The following is a 24,444-nucleotide window of genomic DNA, read 5'->3' as shown; positions in this document are numbered from 1 at the left end:
GGAGCTGTTTTTAAATTAAATCAGCCCCCAAAATGTGAAACTGTGGCTCTGAATAGTGTACAGGAGCCAGGCACGAGGGCACATGCCTGTAATCACAGCTACTTGGGAGGCTGAGGCAGGAGGATCATGAGTTCGAGGCCAGCCTGGACAAAATAGTGAGATGCTGTTTCAAAAAGCAAAACTAAAGAGGAAACATGAACAGGGGTCTTTTTTATTTCCTCCCTCATGTTATAATTCTCAAGGTGTATACTGCCCTTCCCTACAGCCCCTAGGCCTCCCTCCTCAAGCGAGCATTATCTTCCATCCTCACCCAGCCCCTGTGCAGGGCTACTAGATGACACCGTGCGCTGGGTGTCACACACCAGCAGAAGCCACCCCCTTCATCAGCACACAGCTTACGTGTGGATCTGGAGTGTGCTCCATCCACAACCCTGCCTTCCCAAACTCGTTCAAAAGACCTCATCCTTAATCTCCTGATGTCATCAAAGGAAAATAACTTGTGCACGTCCCCAAATCACCAACCCGAGGGGACCCCTAGGAGAGCCAGACGTAGTCGCCGCTTCCTGAAAATGCCTCGGGGTGGTAATTCACTGTAGGGGCGGAACTGCCCCTTGGTAGGATTCCATGAACAAGCTCTAAACCCTCGCAACCGACAACCAGACGGACCACCACGTGATGCCATGAAAGTCCAGAAGGTGCCAAGCGACCTCCATTCAACACTACGTGCCCATCGGCGGCTCCGCGTGTGCGAACACCCGACTCCTTGTCACTCGAAGGTGACAAGCTGTCCGGTCCACCTGACACTCCGCGCCCACCGCGCTGGGCATGCGCAGGCCTGTACCTGACGTGCCTGACGTGAGAGAGGAGCATCAGCAGATTAGCCAGGCGGAGCGACTGCTGCGGGGCGGGGAGGCCGCTCCTGGCGATCACCCAGACCAGGGCGTCCGTCACGGCGTTCAGCAGCTGACTCAGCTTCCGGCTGCTCTCCGCCTCCGGGCCTGCGGCGGCCGAAGGGTACAGACCTGGACAAGGCACGAAAGCCCGGTCAGGTCTGGGAGGAAGCCCGCCGAGCTGAGCGGCCGGGCCTGTGCCCGCGTGGAGGGGCTCGGGCGCCTTTCCCTCCCGGGGTTCTTGCCTGGGCGCCGCCCCTCCCGAGCCTCCAGGGCAGGCTGGCTGGAGGCGGGCAGATGCGCGAGCTCCCGGCCAGAACTGTGGCCTTGCATAGCGGGAAGCGCACCTGTTCCCCGCAGACCGTGTGGCACTGTCCTCTGCACCCACAAGTAGATCTGGAGGTCAGAGAGCGAGATCAGGTCCGCTCTGAGCCCAGGAAGAGCTCCTTACCTAATGAAGTTTAGGAAGCAAGCCAGTGGCCAAAGCCGTGAAGCTGCCTGCCACCCCCACGTGTGTCCCGTGCCCCGGGCGGCCACAGCAGGGCACCACTGCCACCCCTGTCGGGGTCCTCAGCATCTCACATTCGGACTCGGGTTTTGCCCACCTTATGTCTAGCATTTCCAGCTCTCTGGCCCTGGACCAGTTCTCCCGCTCCAGCCTCAGTTCCTCCTCAGCCCCCAGCAGCTGGCTTGCTTCCCCAGCCTGCGTTTCAGGCCCCTCTGGCTCTAGGTTCTAAGATACTGTAGGCTCCCCATGGTTGCAAATGAACAAAATAGCAATTCAGGTAAATCTCGCCCCGCCCCGCCCCGCCCCACAAACCCAACTTCTTAACTCCTGAAACAGTACCTTCTCTTCCAGCCTTTCAATTTCAAAGTAATAGTAAGTTAAAAATATATACATGTTTTTTTTACATACATATATATGTATGTAACATACACATATATATATATATAACATACATATATATATGTGTATGTAACATCAATCCAGGAACTACAGATTTGACTGCAATAACAGATTCATTCTGGCAATTTTTGCTCTTGTTCTTGTGGACATTTCTAGTTCCATTGAGGCAACTCAGTTCAAATACGCCCAACTCCACCTACAGCGCAGGCTGCACGGAAGCACAGCTACCCAAGTGCAGAGCTTTGGCGTATCCCTAGCGGTGCAGAGCTAAACTCCCCACCTTTAACAGCAGCCCTGAAGCTGCTTCTCTAACCCACCTGCTCACCCTGTCCTCCACAGTGGCTCTTCTGAATCCCCTCAGACCTGTCACCACCCCCAGCAGTGACCTGCCCTCTCAGTGGAAAGGAAGCAAGGCTCCACCCTTGATCCAGAGCATCCCCTGAATGGCCAAAATGCAGATCTGCTTGTGCAGCACCCTTAATGCACTGCCAGCTCTTGGGGAAGAGTCCCAACCACTTGGTGCAGCTGTTGAGGGCCCCAGGTGATGTGTAAACACGCCCAACCTCCTGCTTAGGAACTCGCTCCTTCTCCAGCCTTCCTTCTTGCCTCCTTTAGGGCCCAAGCTGGTCATGAACTTCCTTCTAGAAGCGTGCCCTGCCCTGCCTACCATTCCACCCTAAGTCTGGCTCGAGTTCCCCAGAAACCCACATGCTGGATATCTGCCTGGTCCTCACACACCCCCACGGCCACCCTCCCGCCCTCAGCAAGATGCACACATGCACTTTGAGGGCACAGATCCTGCTTGCCATTATGTCCCCATCACCCAGCACAATGCCTGGGGTGGAGGAAACACTCATATGGGGAGGAATTCAACTGAATTCACCTTCCCTCAGTTTTTGCATTTTTCAATCAGTCACACCATCATGATTTTTAAAAAACATTTTTAGTTGTAAATGGACACAATCACTTTTTATTTTATTTATTTATTTTTATATGTGCTGAAGATTGGACCCAGTGCCTCATGTGTGCTAGGCAAGCACTCCACCACTGAGCCCCAACCCCAGCCCCACCATCCTAATAATGTAAACATCAGTGCATCTTGTAGTCACCCAACAATCATGAATTTAAAGTATGGAGAAAATTATTTTAAGTTTGCTTTGCCTAAAATTGATCCCAGGTGCATAAGCAGTTCTCTGAACGGTTATTTAATGGTTCTACCACATGACGTGCTCCAGAGGTTTCTGCTGCCATAAAGAACTATTATGACTTCAAATTCTAAGAGGAGCCAAAATTGTATACCTGTACATATTGTATTTCAAAGTGACAAAATTTGAAATAATGAAAAAATAATCACAGGCTTGTTGTACTCAAAGGCTCATAGCAACACTACTCATAATAGACTAAAAGTTAAAACAGGCCAAATGTCCATCAACTAACGAATGAAAAAACAAAATGTAGTCTATCTGTACAATGGCATATTACTAAGCCATGTAAAGGAATTAAGTACTTACAAATACTATAGCATGTATGAACCCTGAAAACATTATGCTCAGTGAAAGAAGCCAGTCACAAGAAAATATTTTATTTGATTGCGTTTGTATGAAATTATATATAAAATAGGCAAATTTAGAGGCACAAAATGTAGATTTGTCTTGCCTGGAGGTATAGGTTAGGTAGAGAATGGAGGTTGATGGGTAAGGAATATTGAATTTCTTTTGGGATGATGAAAGTGTTCTTAAATTATTATGGTGATGATTGCACCACCAATAGTGAATATCTAAAAATAACGAATTGTTCTCTCACCTCCCCCCCGTGCTCCCACCCCCATTATATATCATCATCCACTTATCAGGGAAAATATACAACCTTTGGTTTTTTGGGATTGGCTTATTTCACTTAGTATGATATTCTCCAATTCCATCCATTTATCTGCAAATGCCATAATATTATCCTTCTTTATGGCTGAAAAATATTCCATTGTGTTTATATACCACAGTTTCTTTTTCCATCCATCTGTTGAAGGGCTTCTAGGTTGGTTCCACAACCTAGCTCTTGTGCAAAAAGATGTACCCCATTTGTGTACAATGAATCGAAATGCAGTTTGTAAAAATTTTAAAAATGATTAAAAAGTAAATAACAAATAAATTTTAAAAAGTACTGAATTGTGTATTTTAATTGGGTGAATTGCATGATATATGTATTAGGACACAATAAAAATGTATTAAAATAAAAATAACACCCAGAACCAACATTACAGTAACGTAAGTGCCCTGAGCAGTGTGAACATGGTCCGGTCACCCCATCGTGAAGCAGCATGGTGACCAAGGCTGACCCTGGACTTTCTGCAGGCGGGGGCCTGGGGCACATCATCAACAAGCAGTCTGCAGAGGGCAGGTGCCACAGTTTTGAACATGCATCGGTCATACCTGTGTCACCTATGGGGAAATGTATACACAAAAAGACTGAAGCCAGCATGAAGCCATCCAGGAAGGAACTGGCCTGAACGCCCACGGCGCTGCCAGCACCCTCACCAGCTGGGAGCGCCTGGCCTTTGGCCATTCATGCCTCTCACTCACCGACTGTGCCAAGAGCAGGCCCCGGGCAGGAGCAAAGGACCAGACCCGAAGCCCCATCAGCCAGACACGCAGCAAACGACAAAACAACCCTGCCACCCAAGACGGGGAAATGTCAGCTAGGTATCACTGTAGAACAGAACTACAGGAATTGCCTTTCATGACACCGAAGAGGTCACGTGAAGGGATCATCCTGACACAGTGCTCCGCACACACCAGAGCAGGGCAAAGAAGGGGCCGGGCTGGGCTCAGTGGACGAGCACTTGCCTGGCATGTGGGAGGCACTGGGTTCGAGTCTCAGCACCACATGTAAATAAGTAAATAAAATAAAGGTCCGTCACCAACAGAAAATATTAAAAAAAAAAAAAAAAAAGTAAAATAAAATCCAGGATGCTGTCTCCCCTCCCCTCTGTCACCTGGGAACAGCTGCGTGTTCCTCTCCCTGGCCCACTTGAAGACATTCTGAGAAACACAAAACCCCAGATCTGCCACATCCTACGTGTTCCAAGGATGAAGATATATGTCCTTGACTAAAGGCAAATGAATCAGAAAATCTAGACTGTTTAATTTAAATCCCAGAATACTGACCATAGGAAGATGTGTCTGGCTTATGGGAAGTGTATGAGGTCTGTGTGTGTGTGTGTGTGTGTGTGTGTGTGTGTGTGTGTGTGTGTGTGCTGGTCTAACATAAAGTAAGATCACCTGGTTTAAAATAGGATCACCTCTGCTCCTCTCCCCTGGTAAGTTTTGTCCTTTTTAAGTCTTAACATTGTTCAGACAAATAGACCTGTTCCCAACTTAGGCTAGTTTTAAAGGTTGGGGGTGAGCGTTTGCAGGTCGATTCCACTCTGTTTCTTAGATTCAGGGATGGCTCTAATTCTAAGGAAGGGTTGCTCATCTCCAGCTCCTAGGTGACAAGGATGGTCGGGCCTTCTACTCTTAATGCAGGGATGCTGTGTTACAATGCTCACATATCACCTCTGAATTTCTAAAGCACTTGAACATTAAAACAGGTTGTTAAACATTTCCTGTTGTCTCTGCATCTCAAAGGCTGAGATCACACAGTGGCTCCAGTCCCCCACATCCTCTGTATGCTTGGTGAGGAGGGCTACTGAGAAACCAGCTAGACTGTGATACCCCGCCCAGCGGAGGATGTGCCTCTTCGGCTTGTGTCCAGCAAGGATCAGACCCTTGATTGTTGGAGGGTGCGCCCCCTATTCTAGACCAAAAGCACTGTATCCAGTTCATTCTGACATCTTGTGAGTACGCAGTGGTTTTTCACTGTGGTTATGTTTTTGTCTTCGTTTGCGGTACTGGGGATTAAGCAGCCCAGGGTGCTTTACCATGGAGCTACCAGGCTGGCCTCAAACTTGCAATCCTCCTGCCTCAGCCTCCCAAGTAGCACCCCCACTTTCTTTTTTTGTAATGTCTTCCTTCAGATGGATTTTCTTGTGGTTCTATTTTTATCTCCTTTATTGGTATATTTGTCCTAACTCTCTGAAGAATTATTTCAGTGGCTGTATTTAGGATCATGATATACATATTTAACTTACTGCAGTTTTTTTGTTTCAACAACACTACTTCATGTACAAATGAAGAACTTTATAACAGTATCTACTTTCATTTATCCTTTCCCCGCCCTTGTGCTCCAGTCGTATGTTTTACTTCTACGTAAACCTACAATATGTTGTTGTTATTTTGGTTTTAAATACTAGGTTATCTTTGAAACACAAATAAAAAGGTTTAAATAGGGGGAAAATGATCCTTTATGTACAGTCATCTTTCCATATAGTATAATCCCCTTCTTAAAGGGCATCTACTAATATTTTTTTTCTAGTGCAGGGCTACTAGGAATAAATCCTTTCCATTTTGGTATGTCTGAAAATATGTTTATTTTGCCTTTAGTTTTGAAAGTATAAGGGATTCTGCAGTGACAACTGTTTTTTCAAGAACTCTACAGATGCGGTTCCCACCTCTGACTCACACTTTAGAAAGCAAATCCACAGCCATCCTCGTCTTTGTTCCTCTTATGCCTTTTTTTCTGGCTGGTTTTGAGATTTTTTTCAGCCTAGTAAGGTGGATGTGACCATAGTCCCAGTTACTCAGGAGGTAGGAGGATCACCGTAGCCCATGAGTTCAAGACCAGCCGGACAACATAATGAGACTCCATCTCAAAAAAAAAAAAAAAAAAAAAAAAAAAAAAAAAAAAAAAAAAAAAACCTTTTTCTCTTTGTCATTGGTTTTAAGCAACTTGATGAATAATTGGTTTTTTTCTTCTTTCTCCTCCTCCTCTTCTTTTCTCCTTCTCCTTCTTCCCCTTCCCCTTCCCTTTCTCCTTCTCTCCTCCTCCTTCTTGTGTGCATGCTTGGGCATCATTGAGCATCTTAGAAACCATGTTTCTAGTTTTCATTAAATTTAGAATTTTTAAAAAAACAATCGTCTCTTCCAAGTGTTTTTCCATAGCCCCCTTAGGTTTCAGGGATTTCACACAGATTAACGACTATAGTTGTCTCACGCTCTGTTCTTTTCTTTAAAATTCTTGCTATGTCTTCACGTCCACCGATCCTCCTTCTGCTGCACCTCACCTGATGTGAACGCCACCCAAAGTTTTTGCATCGAGAAGTTCCTGTTGGGCCTGCTTCGTATTTTCCATTCCTCCTCATCCTTTCCTTTACCTCTTGGACCTATGAAGTATAGAGTCTCTCTTTTTAAATATTTTTTTAGTTGTAGATGAACACAATAACTTTATTTTACTTAATTATCTTTTTAATGCAGTGCTGAGGATCAAACCCAGGGCCTCATACATGCTAGGCAAGCGCTCTCCCACTGAGCCACAACCCCGCCCAGGAGGAACTGTCTTAATGCACCTGTCTGCTAATTCTCTCATCCATTTCATTTGTGGGTTTTTTTCCAATTGAGTGACTTTTCTTTATTACAAATCACATTTTTTAGCTTCTTTGCAGGCTAATTAACTTTTGATTGGTTACCAGACATTGTAAATTTTTCCTTATTGGGTTCTTGATACCCTTGTATTCATTTAAAAAGTAAATTAATTAATTAATTTATATAATTTTTATTTATATATGTTTATATATATTGTTGTTGTATTTTGTGTGTTTCGTTTTGTTCTGCTTTGCAGTGTTGGCGATTGGACCCAGGACCTTGGGCATGCTGGGCAAACACTCTACCACTGAGCTGTACCCCAGTCTCCTGCTTTAACTATTCTTGAGCTTCATCTTGGGTTGCAGTTAAATTGTTTAGCAATGCTTTGATTTTTCAGGTTTACTCTTAAGTTTTGTTTGGTAGCCTTTAGTCTTGGGTTGCTTTCCCCTCACCATTAAGACAACAGTCTCCTGGGGACTGTACCCAATGTCTAGGAGAGTACAAGATTTTTCCCACAGCCTGTTGAGCACACCCTGTGTAAACTTGAGGGCTTGTTTTGCCCACTCTCCTCTGGTGCTTCGTTCCAGCCTTCAGTGAGTATCCTCATAATCATGAGCAGATTAGTACCCAGCTGAAAGCCTTCTGGAACAGGGTCTTCTGCAGCTCTCCAAAGTTCTCTCTCTGAGCAGCTCTTTCCTCTCAAGTCCTCTCTCCTGCAAATCCCAGCTGCCTTGGCAGCCCCAAATTCACAACCCTGTCCCCTCAGTTCAGGGGGACAAAACAGCTTCTATTTGGGCTACTTCCTGTTATGGTTAATTTTAGGTGTCAACTAGATTAAGGAAGACCCAGACAACTGGCAAAGCATTATTTGTAGGTGTGTCTGAGAGTGTTTCCAGATGAGCGTGGCATTTGAATCAGGGGGCTGAGCAAGGAAGATCTGCCCCTGCCCAACGTGGTCAGGCCCTGAGAGGGCTCAGATGGAGCAAAACGGCCACGCAAGAGCAAATTAATTCCTCCTCTTCCTCCCCACTCCCCCTCCTCCCTCCCTCTCCCTCTCTTCCCCACCCTGCCTCCCAGATCTGGGACATCCACCTCCTGCTCTTGGGCATCAGAACTCCAAGCTGTGCAGACTTTGGACTCAGGGTCTGACCCTAGCGGCCCCCTCGTTTCTCAGGCTTTGGCACTGGACTGAGGGTTGCACCATCCCTGGCCTTGGTTCTCGGGCCTTTGGACAGAGCCAGGCTACCAGCCGGGCCTGGAGCTTGCAGATGGCACACCATGACGCCTCTCACAATCCCTTAGCCAACTTCCACTCTTGTATCCCACATCCCTATCTGTCCATGCATCCTATCGATTCTGTGTCTCCGTAGAAACCTAATACACTTCTTCACATGGCAACCTGGAAACTGGCTCCGGGCAGTAAACGGACAACCAGTGTCACCTTCTCTCAGGGATCACTGTCCTGTGTGGTCTGTTCATTCAGTGTCTGCTTAATGTATTCTGTCAGGGAATTTTATTTAAGATTGGGGAGTAGGTTCCACACCTTTTTTTTTTTTTTTTTTTGGGGGGGGGGGCGGTTGTTTTGTTCCCAATTTAAGTGCTACAACTAATCCAGAAGAAAAAAATCTGTTTTCGCCAATCCTTCAAATCAGGCGTACAAAAGACCCACTTCCCTCAACAGTGGAATATTTCCAATAGAAACAGAATCCCGTTCTCACAGCAATGTTGAACCACATAAATTCATTTTGACAACTGTTATGACTACGAAGCAAGCAAGAAACTTTCTTGCTAGGAGATTTTTTTTCATTTGGATTTACCATAAACAAATTTTCGTCACTTACTGTGACGGTGGTAATTACCTCCCTTGCCTTCTGTGGTTCTCTTACATGCGGTTGTCTCAGATCCCGCAGGAGCGCAATTGCCTCGTCTTTCCCTCTGCACAGATGCTGCTTTTAGCGTTGACAACAACACAATATGATGTCTCGGAGGCTCAGACAACTAGAAGGAGGCTTGCCAAACAGAAGGCTTTTTACTGTGAAGAGTTGTGACAACAAGCAAACTGCTTTCCAAGGAGCACTTTGCAACACAGAAATGAGTTCTAAATTATTTCTGAGACTATGAGAAGCCCCATAATCTGGCATTCAATGACCCTCCATTGATGAGATGGGGATACTTTTTAAGCAAATCCACTCTTTTTTTGTTTGCTTGTTTTCATTTTAATTTTTCACTAGTTCTAAGGAGTTTTACATGACAGTAGAATGCATTTTGACACATCACACATAAATGGAGTATAACGTCTCATTCTTCTAGTTGTACATGTTGTAGAGTCACACAGGTCATGTAATTATATATGCACGTAGGGTCATAATGTCTGATTTATCCTACTATCCTTCCTACCCCCAGACCCCCACCCCTTCCTTCACTCCTCTGTCTAGTCCAAAATACCTCTATTCTCTGCCCCCTTATTGTGAATTAGCATCTGCATATCAGAGAAAACGTTCAGCCTTTGGTTCTTTGGGATTGGTTTATTTCACTTAGCATAATATTCTACAGTTCCATCCGCTTACTGGCGAATGCCATAATTTCATCCTTCTTTAAAGCTAAGTAATATTCCATTGTGTATATATACCACATTTTCTTTATCCATTCATCAGTTGAAGGGTGCCTAGGTTGGTTCCATAGTTTAGCTATTGTGAATTGAGATGCCATAAACACTGATGTGGCTGTGTCACTGTAGTATGCTGATTTTAAGCAGAAGGCATCACAATACCACACCATAAATTATACTACAGAGCTACAGTAACAAAAACAGCATGGTATTGGCACCAAAACAAACACAAAGATCAATGGTACAGAACAGAAGACACAGAGACAAACCCATGTAAATACAGTTATCTCATACTAGACAAAGGCACCACAAACATATATCAGAGAAAAGATAGCCTCTTCAACAAATGGTGCTTGGAAAACTGGAAATCCATATGCAGCAAAATAAAATTAAACCCCTCTCTCTCACTCCTGCATAAAACTCAACTCAAAGTGGACCAAAGACTTAGGTACTAGAACAGAGACCCTGCACCTACTAGAAGAAAGTAGACCCACATCTCCACCATGTCAGTTTAGGAAATGACATTTTTTAACAAGACTCCTAAAGCACAAGAAGTAAAATCAAGAATCAATTAACTAAAAAGCTTCTTCACAGCAAAGAAAACAATCAACAATGTGAAGAGAGAGCCTACAGAGTGGGAGAAAATCTTTACTACACACCTCAGATAGAGTATTACTCTCCAAGATATATAAAGGACTCAAAAACCTTAACACAAAAAAACAAATAAGCCAATTGATACATGGGCTAAGGAACTGAGCAGACACTTCACAGAAGAAATACAATCAATCAACGAATACATGAAAAAATGTTCAATATCTCTAGCAATTAGAGAAATGCAAATCAAAACTACACCAAGATTCCATCTCACTCCAGTCAAATCCACTCTTTTAACAAAGACAGTAATGGCAGAGCACATGTGAGGCAAGCATCTGTAGGCAGGAGGGAAAAGGAGGGCAGAAAAAGTTGATTTTCTTCCCTGACCAATTTTGTATATTCTGCTTGGACATTTCCCATGTGCACATTAACCTAACCATCAGTTAGTAACTTTAATCACCAATCATCTATTATTTTATAAAAGGCCAATGGTGACGATAAAGGGGGGGGGTGTAGGGGGATGTCCTGTTAGGAAGGTGAGGTCACACAGAGACCCACCTGGGACACACCTGAGGATTGTCTTCGGGATCTCTGTACCTTCACGTGACCTTTGGAACCCTCTTCATTCCTCTGTGCCCCTCTCCTTTGAGGTCCAACCCATCTTCCATCCAGACCCAATCATCTCCTGGACAGCATCCTGTGCTCTCTCCAGAGCTACTCAAAGTAAGACTGTTAGCAGGCCACAAAGAGTTGAGCAGACACTGACGGGAAGCCTCTAGAAACTCTTGTAGCAATCAATAGAGTAACTGTATAAATTTATATGATTTATGCCAATTATATAAATGTAAATATAAAATTATAAATGTATAATATGTACATCACATATACATATCTAACAAAAAATATAAATTACAAATATGTAAAATCATACAAATTACATAAATGTATTTAAAATTTTATAACACATATAAAACATGTAAGAAAAAAATAAAATCAATAACCTAAAAGCCCAACAAGAATAAAGGGCTAAGTACCAGGTGATGGCACATGCCTATAATCACAGCTAGTTGAGAGGCTGAGGCAGGAGGTTTACAAGTTTGAGACCAGCCTGGGCAACTTAGCAAGATTCTGTCTGAAAATAAAAAATAAAAAGGGCTGGGGTGTAGCTCAGCGGTGGAGCGCTTGCCTAGCATGTGTGAGGCCCTGGGTTCGATCCCCAGTACTTTTGAAGTAAATAAATAAATAAATAAATAAACAAACAGTAGCTAAGTAAATGATAAACACCTGATACGGAGGCTAGATGGACACCAACAGAGTAAACTGAACAGTCTAGCAACGTAGAGCTGTGTACAAAATAACATATCTTTATTTACTAAGGTACTGTGTAGAGTGACTTAAAAAAGAGGAACTGGGCATGAAGTGAAGGCCCATCAACAGAGCGATAGTTGAACAGCTGCCCTTATGCAATGTCTTTATTTCAAAGATTGTACTCGATCGCTCTGAGCTAACCTGGAGGAATTTCATAGCACTTTGAAAAGTAAAAAGGCAAGATACAAAGATTTGTATGGAGTGTCCCAGTTTTTTATTAAAATGAAAAAAAAAAAATCAGAGCCTTCTGTGTATATTAGTGGTAGGGCAGTATGTTAAGCAATTGCCAGAGGATGGAAGAAGGTTGGAAGTTTATCATTTGGTTGTTCAGATCAGCTACTCAGAGCTGGGCTAAGTGATGCACACCTGTAATCCCAATAACTAGGGAGGCTGAGGCAGGAGGATTATAAGTTCAAAGCCAGCCTCTGAAATTTAGTAAGACACTCAGCAACTTTGTAAGACCCCATCTCAAAAGATTGGCTACTTGATTTTGGATAGGAGCATTGAGGGCCAAACAAAAAAAATAAGACTGAAATAAATCTCTTTCAAAGCATCCATAATTTTGAACATAACATCCTATACATTTGTGTATATGTGTATGGTTCTATCAATATAAATAGCTGGCTCTCCATGTCCATTTTTCCACATCCACAGATTCAACCAACCATGGATCAAAAACATTTAGGAACAAAAACTGCATCTGTACTCAACACATACACACTATTTTGATCATTATTCCCTAAATAATATAATATAAAAACTATGTAGATAGCAATATTACATATGGTAAGTAATCTAGAAATAAAGTGTATGAAAGAATATACACAGGGAATACTATATCATTTTATATAAAGGACTTAAGCATTCATGGATTTTTTTTTTTTTTTTTTTTTTTTGTATCTACAAGTGGTCCTGGAACTAAGAATCCCATGGATACCCAAGGACAACTGAAGAGAGAGAGGGGAGAGAGAGAGAGAGAGAGAGAGAGAGAGAGAGAGAGAGAGAGAGGTACATACACACAATTAACTATGATCACCAAAGTTATGGTGGTTGTCTACAAGAGGAGTATTCCTAGTAATTTTTAAACTCTTCCTTTTGTTTGAATGTTCACGATAAACAGGTATTATTGATAAAATTCTTAAAAACCAGCAAAGTTAAGCCATCCACATACTAGACAACTTCCTTGTGTCCCACCTCTGAAGCCAGATCCATTGCCTGATCCCACCACACCAAGCTGGTTCCAGCTCCCAGGGTCTCCAATAGGACCCCTGCCTCTCAGTCTCTGCCTCTCCAGTCAGTCCTCCACCCGGAAGTGGGCATGACCTTGCTGTAACACCCTTCCATACATGACACTCCCCTCCTGAACCTCTGATAGGGTTACTCAGTGTCCAAGGCAACCATTTGTAACCTTCAATGCTGCAATTTGCAGCCTGAGGCAACCCGACCCTCTGCTCTTCCATGAAGACTTGTTCAACCACCTTAGCCTTCTGCAACCTCTCCCGCATCTTTCCTCCTGTTCTCCTAGTAACTGCATACACTGGAGTGCAGCACTAAGACTGCGATTTTTCATGGTTTACTTTCTTCCTCCCTATACTATGAGCTATTTAAGGGCAGGACTGTTTCCTGAGTATCTACTAAATGAATGAATGAATGGATGAATCTGTAAAAGTAGAACCCCAAACATTAACCATAGATGCACATTGATCATTAAAATGTCTGTCGGAGCCTTACAAAAAGGCTGAAGGGGAAACACTTCAAAGTTCCTTTTTTTTTTTTTTTTTTTTTTTTTTCCAGTATATAACCTGAGCCACATTTAAAATCGACCGCCAATAGTTCACCCAATGAATAATTTATACTTAGGTCACCAAAAGTTGACTATGGTTTAAATCCCTACAAAAATAAAACAGAAGTCAGAAAGGAAGCCACTGTCCCCTTTCAAAATCAAACAGAGGTTCAATACTCAAACACCACACCAGTTCTAGAGAGAGTATCTCTCCCCCACAGACGTGGCCCAGCTGTGGTAGCTACTTACTGGAGTTGAGGAGGATCATGGCCTTGACACAGAGATACTCTTTGTGCTGGAGTTTCAACTCACGAAACCTTGAAGTTGTTGCCAGCAGCATGTCAAAGATTTCCAGGATTCCTTCTACGCATTTCCCCTCATCCCTACAAAAGTTCATTTGAGAATTTAAGGCACACACAGCTTTAGGCAACCATCAAAAAGAATGAGGGGAGCTGGGGATATAGCTCAGTTGGTAGAGTGTCTGCCTTGCAAGCACAAGGCCCTGGGTTCAATCCCCAGCATCGCAAGAAAAAAAAAAAAAAGAATGAGGAATGTTTTATTGAAATTTCGAATTTCATCTTGTACATTCTTTGACTATAACAAGGTATTAATAAGACATCACCTAGCAATTTCATATTATCTTCATATAAAGAAGATAAGGTATGCTGTGGGTATAGGGAATTTTTATAAAATCAATAATAATATTGAGTCAATATTATTTCTGCAAAAGTATGCACTGGAACTACATTTTCCCTTCTCTTCACCAAGTGTTTTTGTGTTGTTGATGCTCTTGTTGTGGTTTGCTTTTTTAGAATACCACTCTGGTTGATTATTGTAAAACTAAACCATTTTAGTCACCCAGCCCTAGCCAGATATGACAGACAACTCAAATGAGACAGTCCATGTTCCCCTTGGGAAATGCTAGTGAGGAAGTCTGTGTGTTACAGAAGTAAATATCCGAAAAAGAATAAACCTTCCTCTCTAGGGCTTCTCACTTTCTGGTCACTTAGAAACTGGTGTGCCAACTAAGACACCAAAAAAATTAATGTGAATAAAGCACATCTGAGAGTATGTCAGGAAGAAGTCACATGAGGTGGATCAGAGTCAGGAAAAGGCAGACACAGGGATATGGAGAGTCTTGACTTGAAGTGTTTGTTGTTGTTATTTGTTTTAAACAGAATCTCATTGCCTTGCCAAAGTGGCCTCGATCGCCTGAGTTTAAGTGATCCTCTGCTTCGGCCACTGCACCAGGCTTGAAGATTATTTTTCAGCAAAGGTTTTAGGCAAATTTCAAAGTATATAATCAAAATTCTTTTGGGTACTCCTTATAGGAGTAAACTTTTTAAATATACCTTTGAAGTAAATTGCTGTTCTTTATCTAGAATACAGTGGCTTTTATTCACTCTAGCCAGACATATATTATTCCACCTCACTGCTTTCCAAAAAATTTCTATCATCATCAGATAGTTACTGGAAGTCCTTAATAAACAGGCAAAACCCTCATCACTCCTGAAAGCTGCAGCACACAGTGAGGGTGTCCATGTCGCGGTGGGTTTTTGTGGGTTTCATTTTTGGTCTCTTTGGCATCCCACGAAGGGAGGTTGAAATCTCCAAAGTACTGGCTGCTCCCATCCCTTTCCCCTCAACACCAATCAGGACACTTCTAATGATCATGGTATAAGTATTGTGTCCATCTACAACTAAGAAAAGTTTAAATAAAATAGAATATCACTTAAGAGCAAAACCAAAAAAAAACCAAAAAAAAACAAAACAAAAAAAAACCACCAACCCTTGCACTGATCACTGGTGGTTTAATAGTTTGACTCTTGGGGCTGGGGTTGTAGCTCAGTGGTGAGCACTTCCCTAGCACATGTGAGGCACTGGATTCGATCCTCAGAACTGCATAAAAATAAATAAATAAAATAAAGATATTGTGTCCATCTACAATTAAAAACTTTTTAAAAATAGCTTAACTCTTTACCCCTCTGTGAGACTCAGAAGTAACAATGGTACAGCAAAGACACTCATCTGAACTCAATCCTGTTTTCCAGAAGTTGCCATCTGTATCTAAGAACCACTGCTAAATATTGACGTTGGTACCATTTCCTCACTAAATGCATGCCATTTTTTTCTGGTTGTAGATGGACACAATACCTTTATTTTATTTATTTCGTATATGGTTCTGAAGATCTAACCCAGTGCTTCACATATGCAAGCACTCTCTGACTACAACCCCAGCCCCAAATGCATGCCATTTTTAATGAAAATTCATATTTCAAAATGGGGAGAGAGTTTACATACTAATAAATAACGTAACTCACAGTAATTAGAGCATGGGTACTTCATGGGAAAAATGAATTTCCATGAAATTCTCTTGAAACAAATCCTAGAAAACTAGGCTTGAGGGGCTGGGGAGATAGCTCAGTTGGTAGAGTGCTAAGCACAAGGATGTGGGTTCGATCCCCAGCACCAAAAAAAAAAAAAAAAAAAAGAAAACTAGGGTTGACTGCTTTCTTCTTAGCAGGTATGACAAAAACATTTCATTCAAGGGCTGGCAAAGTTAGAATATTTTATTCACTTCATAGACTGTAGAAACCAAATATATTTTTAGAAAATAAATGAGAAATTTAGGGGCAATAATGTACCTCATAAATGACAGCCTAATAAAATTCTACTGCAAGATGAGTTGTAGAGGAAAGTGAAGGACTTAAATTGATGAGATCTATTTCATTTATTTTGTAATTATGGATTAAAACTGAAGTATAAGCAAAAAACTAGGACAAGATAAAAAGATTTGAATTAAAGATACAGAACAGGGCCTGGGATTGTGACTCAGAGGTGACCCGCTCACAACGTATGGGGGGCACTGGGTTCAATCCTCAGCACCACATAAAAATAAGATAAAATAAAATAAAAAGTATTGTGTCCATCTATGACAAAAAATTTTTTAAATAAATAAAAAATAAAGATACAGAATATATGTGCTAAAGGTTAAAATACTGAAATTGTATGTCAATCAAATCTACTTATGGAAATACACATTCTTACCATTTGTCCATGAATGAGTGCAAAATAAAATTAGTAATTACATGTGGAATGTCTTATTGCTTGATAATCACTCTTTTATAAAAGAAAGATATCCTGTTTGATTACATGACCATATGTTGAATTAGTGGGCCTTGCTTTGGTGCACACTCTTTTGTACCAACATATGTATCCCCTGGTTACACATATGGTTACAGACCATAATTTACCTCTTGTATATGGCAACTGGATATGGAATAGGGAGACCCACGTAAGGCTCGGCATGTGGAAAGAACTTAACAAGGGTTCAACACTTATTATTTATTATTCAATGTTGGATACAAGGATAAATTAAAAATTTGAAGTGAAAATATTATAGCTATCTTAAAGAAAATTCAATATAGAAATAACTAATGTGACTGTAAACTCAAACTTCCTCTGATGGCATTTGTTTTTTTGTTTTTGTTTTTCGGTACTAGAGATAGAACCCAGGGACACTTTACCACTGAGTTACATGCTCAGTCTTTTGTATTTATTGTTTATCTTATTTTGAGATAGTGTCTCACTAAGATGCTGAGGATCTGGCTAAGTTACTAAGGCTGGTCTTGAACTTGCAACCTTCCTGAGTTGCTGGGATTGCAGATGTGCACCACAGCACCCAGCTTCCTCTGATCTTTTTTTTTTTTTCTTTTTTTTTTTTTTTTTTTCCTCTGATCTTTAAACAGCATTTAACAATAATAGTTTCTTATTAATGCTAAGGATATGAAAATGTCTTACATATGATTTTTTTTGAGCAAGAAGCAGCTCAGTTTCTGTGGTAGATCTTCAAATGAATTTATGATTTTAATGATTTCTAAAAGAACTACCTTGTTAGAAATAAGCCGAGATAACCAGATTTTCCTCTCATCCTCAGTAGGGTCATGTTTTTTTGCTGCAGAAGTCTCAACAAGAATAAAGGGAAACACAATTTACATTCCCAGTACCTACAAACTTAGTTTGTATTTGGTGCTTATATAGTCATATGGCTACTTGAAAGAATTCTGGTAGAGAAATTTAGCAACGTACAGCTATTTTTCAAGTAGTGTGATGATTCTTTATTCACTTAGAAAAAAGATCCATAATGGAACTCTTTTATGAACTATGATTTCTGACATTTTTATTTTTTACAGCATACCTTTATTATATTTGTTTATTTTTATGTGGTGCTAAGGATCGAACCGAGTGCCTCACACTTGCTAGGCAAAGCTCTGCCACTGAGTCCCAGCCCCAGTCCCTAATCCGTGACTTTTTGAATAGGCAGCTCCCCCAGAAACATTCCAAATACATAAAACTATATTCATTGATACAAGAGATGAACTGAGTAACTGAACTATCTTAAGCTTGAAATTCTAGACTTCAAAAGGTTAGTGTGGGACCCCGGGCTATGATTCAGTGGTAGAGCACTTGCCTCCAACCTGAGAGGCACCTGGGTTCGATCCTCAGCACCATATAAAAATAAATAAAGCTTTAAGAAAAAGTTTATGCATCAAAAATAATGCTAGGAATAATAACAAAAAGTAAACACCAGAAGACACTCAAAACAATGTCTGCTCAGTGTGAAAGCATTTACAATTCCTGAGAACTCCTTTTTATACTCAATGAGATATCCTAAATTTGTTAGAAACCATAATACTTTCAAATATTTATAAAAAGTAACGTGAATCTATTAAAAATAACTTCTATCAAAATAACTTTCTTCTTCTACAATCTAAGTAAGATGTAAGCATAATATTGATCCAGAATTGGTGTCCATTTATAGAAATTTTCATGTACATTTACAGGAATTAAAGAACTCATAAAAAGAAGCAAGTTAATTGTACTAAAAACCAGGTATGAAACAGTCACTGAAAATTAACACTACAAGACAAAGAGGAAAATAATTTCAGTATTTGCAAATCTATTGGCTTCTCAGGGACAGAACATCTCACTAGCACTAACTTCTTAGGAGAACTGCATGTGCATATTATATGTACATGTGTGTATGTGGGGGTGTGGTTTCATTTAAATCCTCAAGCGGAACATAATGAATGCACGACTTAGTTGGGTGCTTGACTTTTCAGCCTGCCTGGCAGGATGGTACCCTGAGACAACAGCAGGAAGAATGGGTTTCTGAAGCCGGCAGAAATAAAATAGGGCTATTCTAAGCTAAAAGCATAAAGTAGATTGGGCTAGGGATATAGCTCAGTTGGTAGAGTGCCTGCCTTGCAAGCACTAAAGCCCTAGGTTCAATCCCCTATACTGTAAAAAAAAAAAAAAAGAATAAAGTAGGAAGTTAGTTAGCCCTTTGGCTTCCTCTTTCCCCTTCCAGCTCCCTCTCTTGCTGAGAGGCAGTATACTGTTGTTATTAAGAGTGTGGATTCTGCAGGGCGTGGTGGTGCACACCTCTAATCCCAGCGGCTGGGGAGGCTAAGACAGGAGAATCACGAGTTCAAAGCCGCCTCAGCAATGGCAAGGTGCTAAGCAACTCAGTGAGACCCTGCCTCTAAATAAAAATACAAAATAGGGCTGGGGATGTGGCTCAGTGGTCCAGTGCCCCTGAGTTCAATCCCAGGTATTCCCCCCGCCAAAAAAAGAGTATGGATTCCACAGCCAGGTCTCCATGTCCAGCTCTACCACTTACTTTTACATAACTGTAGCAATGTCACTAAGCCTCCCGTTTCCACATCTGAACAATAGGGATAAAGATGGTGCTTACCCACAAAGGGCTGTTGTGGAGATGAAATGAGCCAACATGTATCAAGTGCTTACGACAGTGCCTGGCACATACAAGCCATTAAGTTAGCTACTGTGATTGTTACTGGAGGGTCTGACGCTCCACTCTGCTCTGGGCTTCCAGAGCTTCCCTCTACGGTTCGCCACCTGGGCTTGCTCCTGCTCAAGCCACATCCCATGCGCCAGCTCTTCCCACGGGCTTTGTTCTCCACCAGAACACCTCCATTACTCAGAACAGTGCTCTTTGTCAATGTCATCCATGAATAGATGCTGATACCTTGGGGCACCGCTCTTCATCTGCGCAACGTGCGAATGAGGGTCTTCTGAGGACCTAAAGTGGTAACAGGATTATGATGCAAGAGTTGGGGCAGGTACTTTCTGTTCCTAGTGCTAGGCATCCTCCTACTCTGTGCAGAAACAATGTGGCACTTTTTCAACATATGGGGATGTGGAAATCAATTCCCATGGAGATTTTCAAACCTTTCAAACGTACACCAAGTTTTCTACTTTTCCTGCAAAAATCTTGAATGTGGTTGTATGTTCCAGCTTTCCCTCCATAAACAGTTCAACCAAATCAATTAAAAATTGGTTCCTTTTCTGTGCCATCACTTTTAAAAAAGTTAAATGCAACCAAGTTTGACAATAGCACTATCATGTCCCAACTTCTATTAACCTATCTGGTTTTAATAACTATTCCTTCCACCACTATTTCAAAAAACATTGTTATAGCACATGCTTTAGAGTGAGTTAAAGCATGTGAAAATAAACCTTGGCAGATTCATAAGAAATGTATCACCTGTCCAGATAGTTGGAGATGTAATTGGTCACTAGATGTGAACAAGACACAGAACAATTTAAGATTGTAAGCTGAAAAAAGAACTTTGTTTTTTGTACCAGCGATTGAAGCCAGGGGTGCTCAACCACTGAGCCACATCCCCAGCCCTTTTTATGTTCTATTTTGAAATAGGGCCTCACTAAGTTGCTGAGGCTGGCTTTGAACTTGTGATCCTCTTGTGTAGGATTATAGGCATACACCACTACACCCAGCTAAAGTAGGATTTTTAATGCAGAAAAATCTGCTTTGACTTGCACACTTAGTGGCCACATATCCTGCTGCGTACAGTCCCTTGTTGACCTGCAAATGCAGTGGTGCCACAGGTCAGAAAGGAGTCACGAGATGCTGAATCCTGGCGCTCATGCTCTCTTCTGCTTGGGTTCTTGACCCAGTAAAGGAGCTGATGACATTATTATCCTCTAATTACTCTTTCAGGTGTAAGATTTTAATTACATCACCTAGGACTTTGTTTCCACTCACTAAGTGCCTCACTCAAAAAAGTCGGAAAAGAAGCACAATATGTTTTTCTCACCTGTCCAGAACGAGGTCTGGAGCAAAGATGAGCTTGCCGGGATGGTCAATTGAGCGCCACATCAGCCCCACCATCAGCACCTCCATCCAGCAGCTCTCCAGGAGCCGCACCTGGTCCAACAGGCTGAGCTCCACAAAGCCTAGGGAAAGGAAGAGGCGTGAGACACCCGCCCCCCTCTTCAGCAACCCATTTCTGTAAAGACAGAACAGCACATTTTTAAAGGCTTAGGAAATACAAGCAATAAAGGGAAATAACAAATATCTAAGGTCTGGGGCTGTAGATCAGTGGTAGAGCACTTGCCTCGAACGTGCAAGGTAGTGGGGGGTTCGATCCTCAGCACCACATAAAAACAAATAAGGATATGTGTCCATCTACAACTAAATAATTCTTAAAAATATTTAAAAGGTTTGATTAAATGCTGTTTAAAGGAAGAAAGTTTTGAATTTAAGGTGTACAATTCGTAGTTTCCAGTCTTGAACCTTTTCTAGAGATTAATAAAACTTCATTTAATATTTATTTATTTATTATGTATGTATGTATGTATTTATTTATTTATATTTCCCTCAGTACTGGGAATTGAATCCAAGGGTGCTCTACCAGCCTTTTTATTTTTTATTTTCAGATGGGGTCTTGCTAAGTTGTTCAGACTGGCCATGAACTTGGTGATCCTCCAGCCTTAGCCTCCTGAGTGGTTGGTATGACAGGTGTGCACCAACACACCTGGCTTCATGTAATATTTATAAAGAACTATTACCAAAGCTATTTGGCTCCCTAGGTAGATGCTGGAGAAGAACAGAAAGCCAGAACTGATCCTTGTTAGCAAAACTGTCTTAATAACACCTTAATATGTTTATGAGAAACATAAAGCTCAGCTGCCAGTCAGAGGGACTTCTCAGACCCAATCATGGGACTGAGGTGGGCAGAAGGGGTAAGTGGAGGATGTAGGGTGCAGTGCCAGGCTCTGCAGAAAGTCAAGGCTTCGATTGAATTGGTTTCTCTGATTGCTGAAAATTTCCTGTCTAGAGTTAGGATCATTGTACTAAGTGGGAACACCTTTTCTAGGTGTCTGCATCCTAAAGAGCAAATACTACAACCGAAGCAGATCCTTATGGCCTAATAGCATGCATTGGTCACAGAACTGGAAAGAAACGGGTAATATGTAAGGAAGTGAGTGCTTTTAAAGTGAAGTAGAGAACACTGGCCTTCTTCCTTCATACACTATGATAAAAAGATCAGGTGGGGTGACCAAAGCCATAGTTTTGGCATGGAATGGATTTCAGTTTCAATATTAGCTCAGTCCCTTCCTGTTTTTTTTAATCACCTCTTGAGACTATTTTCCTGGGGCTGGGGAGATAGCTCACTCGGTAGAGTGCTTGCCTTGCAAGCACAAGGCCTTGGGTTCGATCCCCAGCACCGCAAAAAAAAAAAAGATTATTTTTCTGTAGGAGACAGGAGGGCACTGTTGCCCTCCTCTGAGACTTTCCTACAGGTAGGATCATTTAACATACTCATTTTACCAACCAGGACACTGTAGTACCAAGACCACATACGATTCAAATCTTTGAGTGATTATACTGTGAATCTGCACAAAGGAGGGTTTAATGGAGTAATGAATGTAAAGATGGACAAATCCCTTCCACAGCCACATACTTATGCCCAGTTCAGGGCCCTATGATGTGTATACATTCCAATCTCACCCACAGTTATAAACACTATACCTACCCAAGAGAGAGAGAGGTTTCTATTCTTATAGGTATCCAACAAGATCAAGGCTAGATGACATTTTAATACCATTTGGCTTGGCTAACGACTACGTCAGCTGCAGGGGAGAGAAAATACATCTTAAGACTATACCTAACTTTTCTGCAAAACTTTCAAAACACCAATCTTGAAGAAAGACAAATGTGGCTTAAAAGTTCACTTTTGTTAGGGTACAAAGCTGCAGAGTTTTTAGCACTAATTTTACCACTACTCTCCATGTGGGATCCTGCAAAACAGTGTTTAGACATTTAAAGCAAAAACTGAAGGAAAGTACATCCATGTTCTCTCCTCTGGGAAACAGCAGAGAAAATGAAATCATTCTGGCAAAGGTGAAGATGCTAGACAAAACAAAACAAAGTTGGACTCCAGAAAATCCTCAGAAAGCTCAGAAGGAAGGAGCCCAGGCCAACAAATGATCACAAGAGACACCATCACCTGGGGTCTTCGTTCCCACGGCTCTTTATCCCCAACATTTCTTCACCTAGCTTCTCGCCCCACCTAATATTTACAGTTTACCTAATCCAGTTGCTGCCTCTGAGGCCAGGGGTGTGTCCCCCGGGCTAAGCGCCTGGAGAGAAACCTCATTTCTTAGGCCACTGTAAAGAAGTGGATGGAGGCACCTTCTCAGGGGATGATGGGTTGCTTACATATTAGGTTAGATTAAATGCTAATTAGTAATTTTAGCACTATAGAGTACTTCCGGTACAGATGCTCCTCAGCTTACAATGGGGTTACATCCAGATAAACTACAGTAAGCTGAAAATATTATAAGTCAAAAATGCACGGAAAGTTCGTTCTAAGTTTTCTGAGGAATCTCCACACCACTTTCCATACGGTTGCACCAATTTGCTGTCCCACCAGCAATGTAAGAGTGTACCTTTTCCCCCATATCCTCGCTAACTTTTATTGTTGCTTGTATTCTTTTTTAAATTTTTTATTTGTTTTAATTAGTTTTACGTGACAGTAGAATGCATTTATGCATTTTGAATAGAACTACCATTTGATCCAGCTATCCCATTCCTTGGTCTGCACCCAAAGGATTTAAAATCAGCATACTACAGTGACACAGACACATCAATGTTTATAGTAGCTCAACTCACAATAGTTGAACTATGCAACCAACCTAGGTGCTCTTCAACAGATGAATGGATAAAGAAACTGTGGTATACATACACAATGGAATATTACTCAGCCTTAAATAAGAATGAAATTATGGCATTTGCCGGTAAATGGATGGAGCTGGAGAATATCATGCTAAGTAAAATAAACCAATCCCCAAAAAACAAAGGCCGAATGTTTTCTCTAACATGTGGATGCTAATTCACAATAAAGGTGGGGAGTTAGGGAAGAATAGAGTTGGACTGGATTAGGCAGGGGGGAGTGAAGGGAGGCGAGGGGTCTGTGGGTAGGAAGGATAGTAGAATGAATCAGACATTATTACCCTATGTACATATATGACTACACAACTGGTGGGATTCTACATCAAGGATGATCAGAAGAATGAGAAGTTATACTCCACTTATGAATGATGCATCAAAGTGCATTCTACTGTCATGTATAACTAATTAGAACAAAATTTTAAAATGATATACCCTTAAAAAAAAGAAATGCACATAGAGCCAGGTGCTATGGTGCACCCTTGTAGTGTCAGCTACCGGGGAGGCTAAAGCTGGAGTGTCACTTAAGGCCATCCTGGGCAACAGCAAGACCCTATCTTTAAAAAAAAAAAAAAAATTATTAAACTCAACTTACCAAACATCATAGCTCAGTCTAGCCTACCTTAAACATGCTCAGAACACCTACATTAGCCTACAGTTGGGTATAAATCCTCTAACACAAATCCCACTTTATAATAAGATGCTGAATAGCTCATGATTGAATACTGAACCACAGGAGAAAACCTGAATGGTGATATGGGTACACTTTCACACCATC

The 24,444-nt window shown here is 41.7% G+C and overlaps 1 protein-coding gene across 2 annotated transcripts in view; it reads right to left on the bottom strand.

Moving 5' to 3' along the window:
- Window positions 1–24,444, bottom strand: part of ESR2 (estrogen receptor 2) — a 59,851-nt gene that overhangs the window by 7,178 nt on the left and 28,229 nt on the right. For both annotated transcript variants that reach the window (XM_079126297.1, XM_079126298.1), the window contains 4 exons: window positions 20,749–20,887; window positions 19,659–19,712; window positions 13,856–13,989; window positions 842–1,022 (listed from right to left, as the gene is read on the bottom strand). In XM_079126297.1, the coding sequence (XP_078982423.1) occupies window positions 842–1,022; window positions 13,856–13,989; window positions 19,659–19,712; window positions 20,749–20,887 (508 nt within the window). The remainder of the gene's footprint in view (window positions 1–841; window positions 1,023–13,855; window positions 13,990–19,658; window positions 19,713–20,748; window positions 20,888–24,444) is intronic.

The sequence above is a fragment of the Sciurus vulgaris genome (assembly GCF_902686455.1).
Source record: "Sciurus vulgaris genome assembly, chromosome: 2".
NCBI lineage: Eukaryota > Metazoa > Chordata > Mammalia > Rodentia > Sciuridae > Sciurus > Sciurus vulgaris.
Note: the sequence above shows the minus strand (reverse complement) of the source record. Positions and strands in the feature narration are given on the sequence as shown.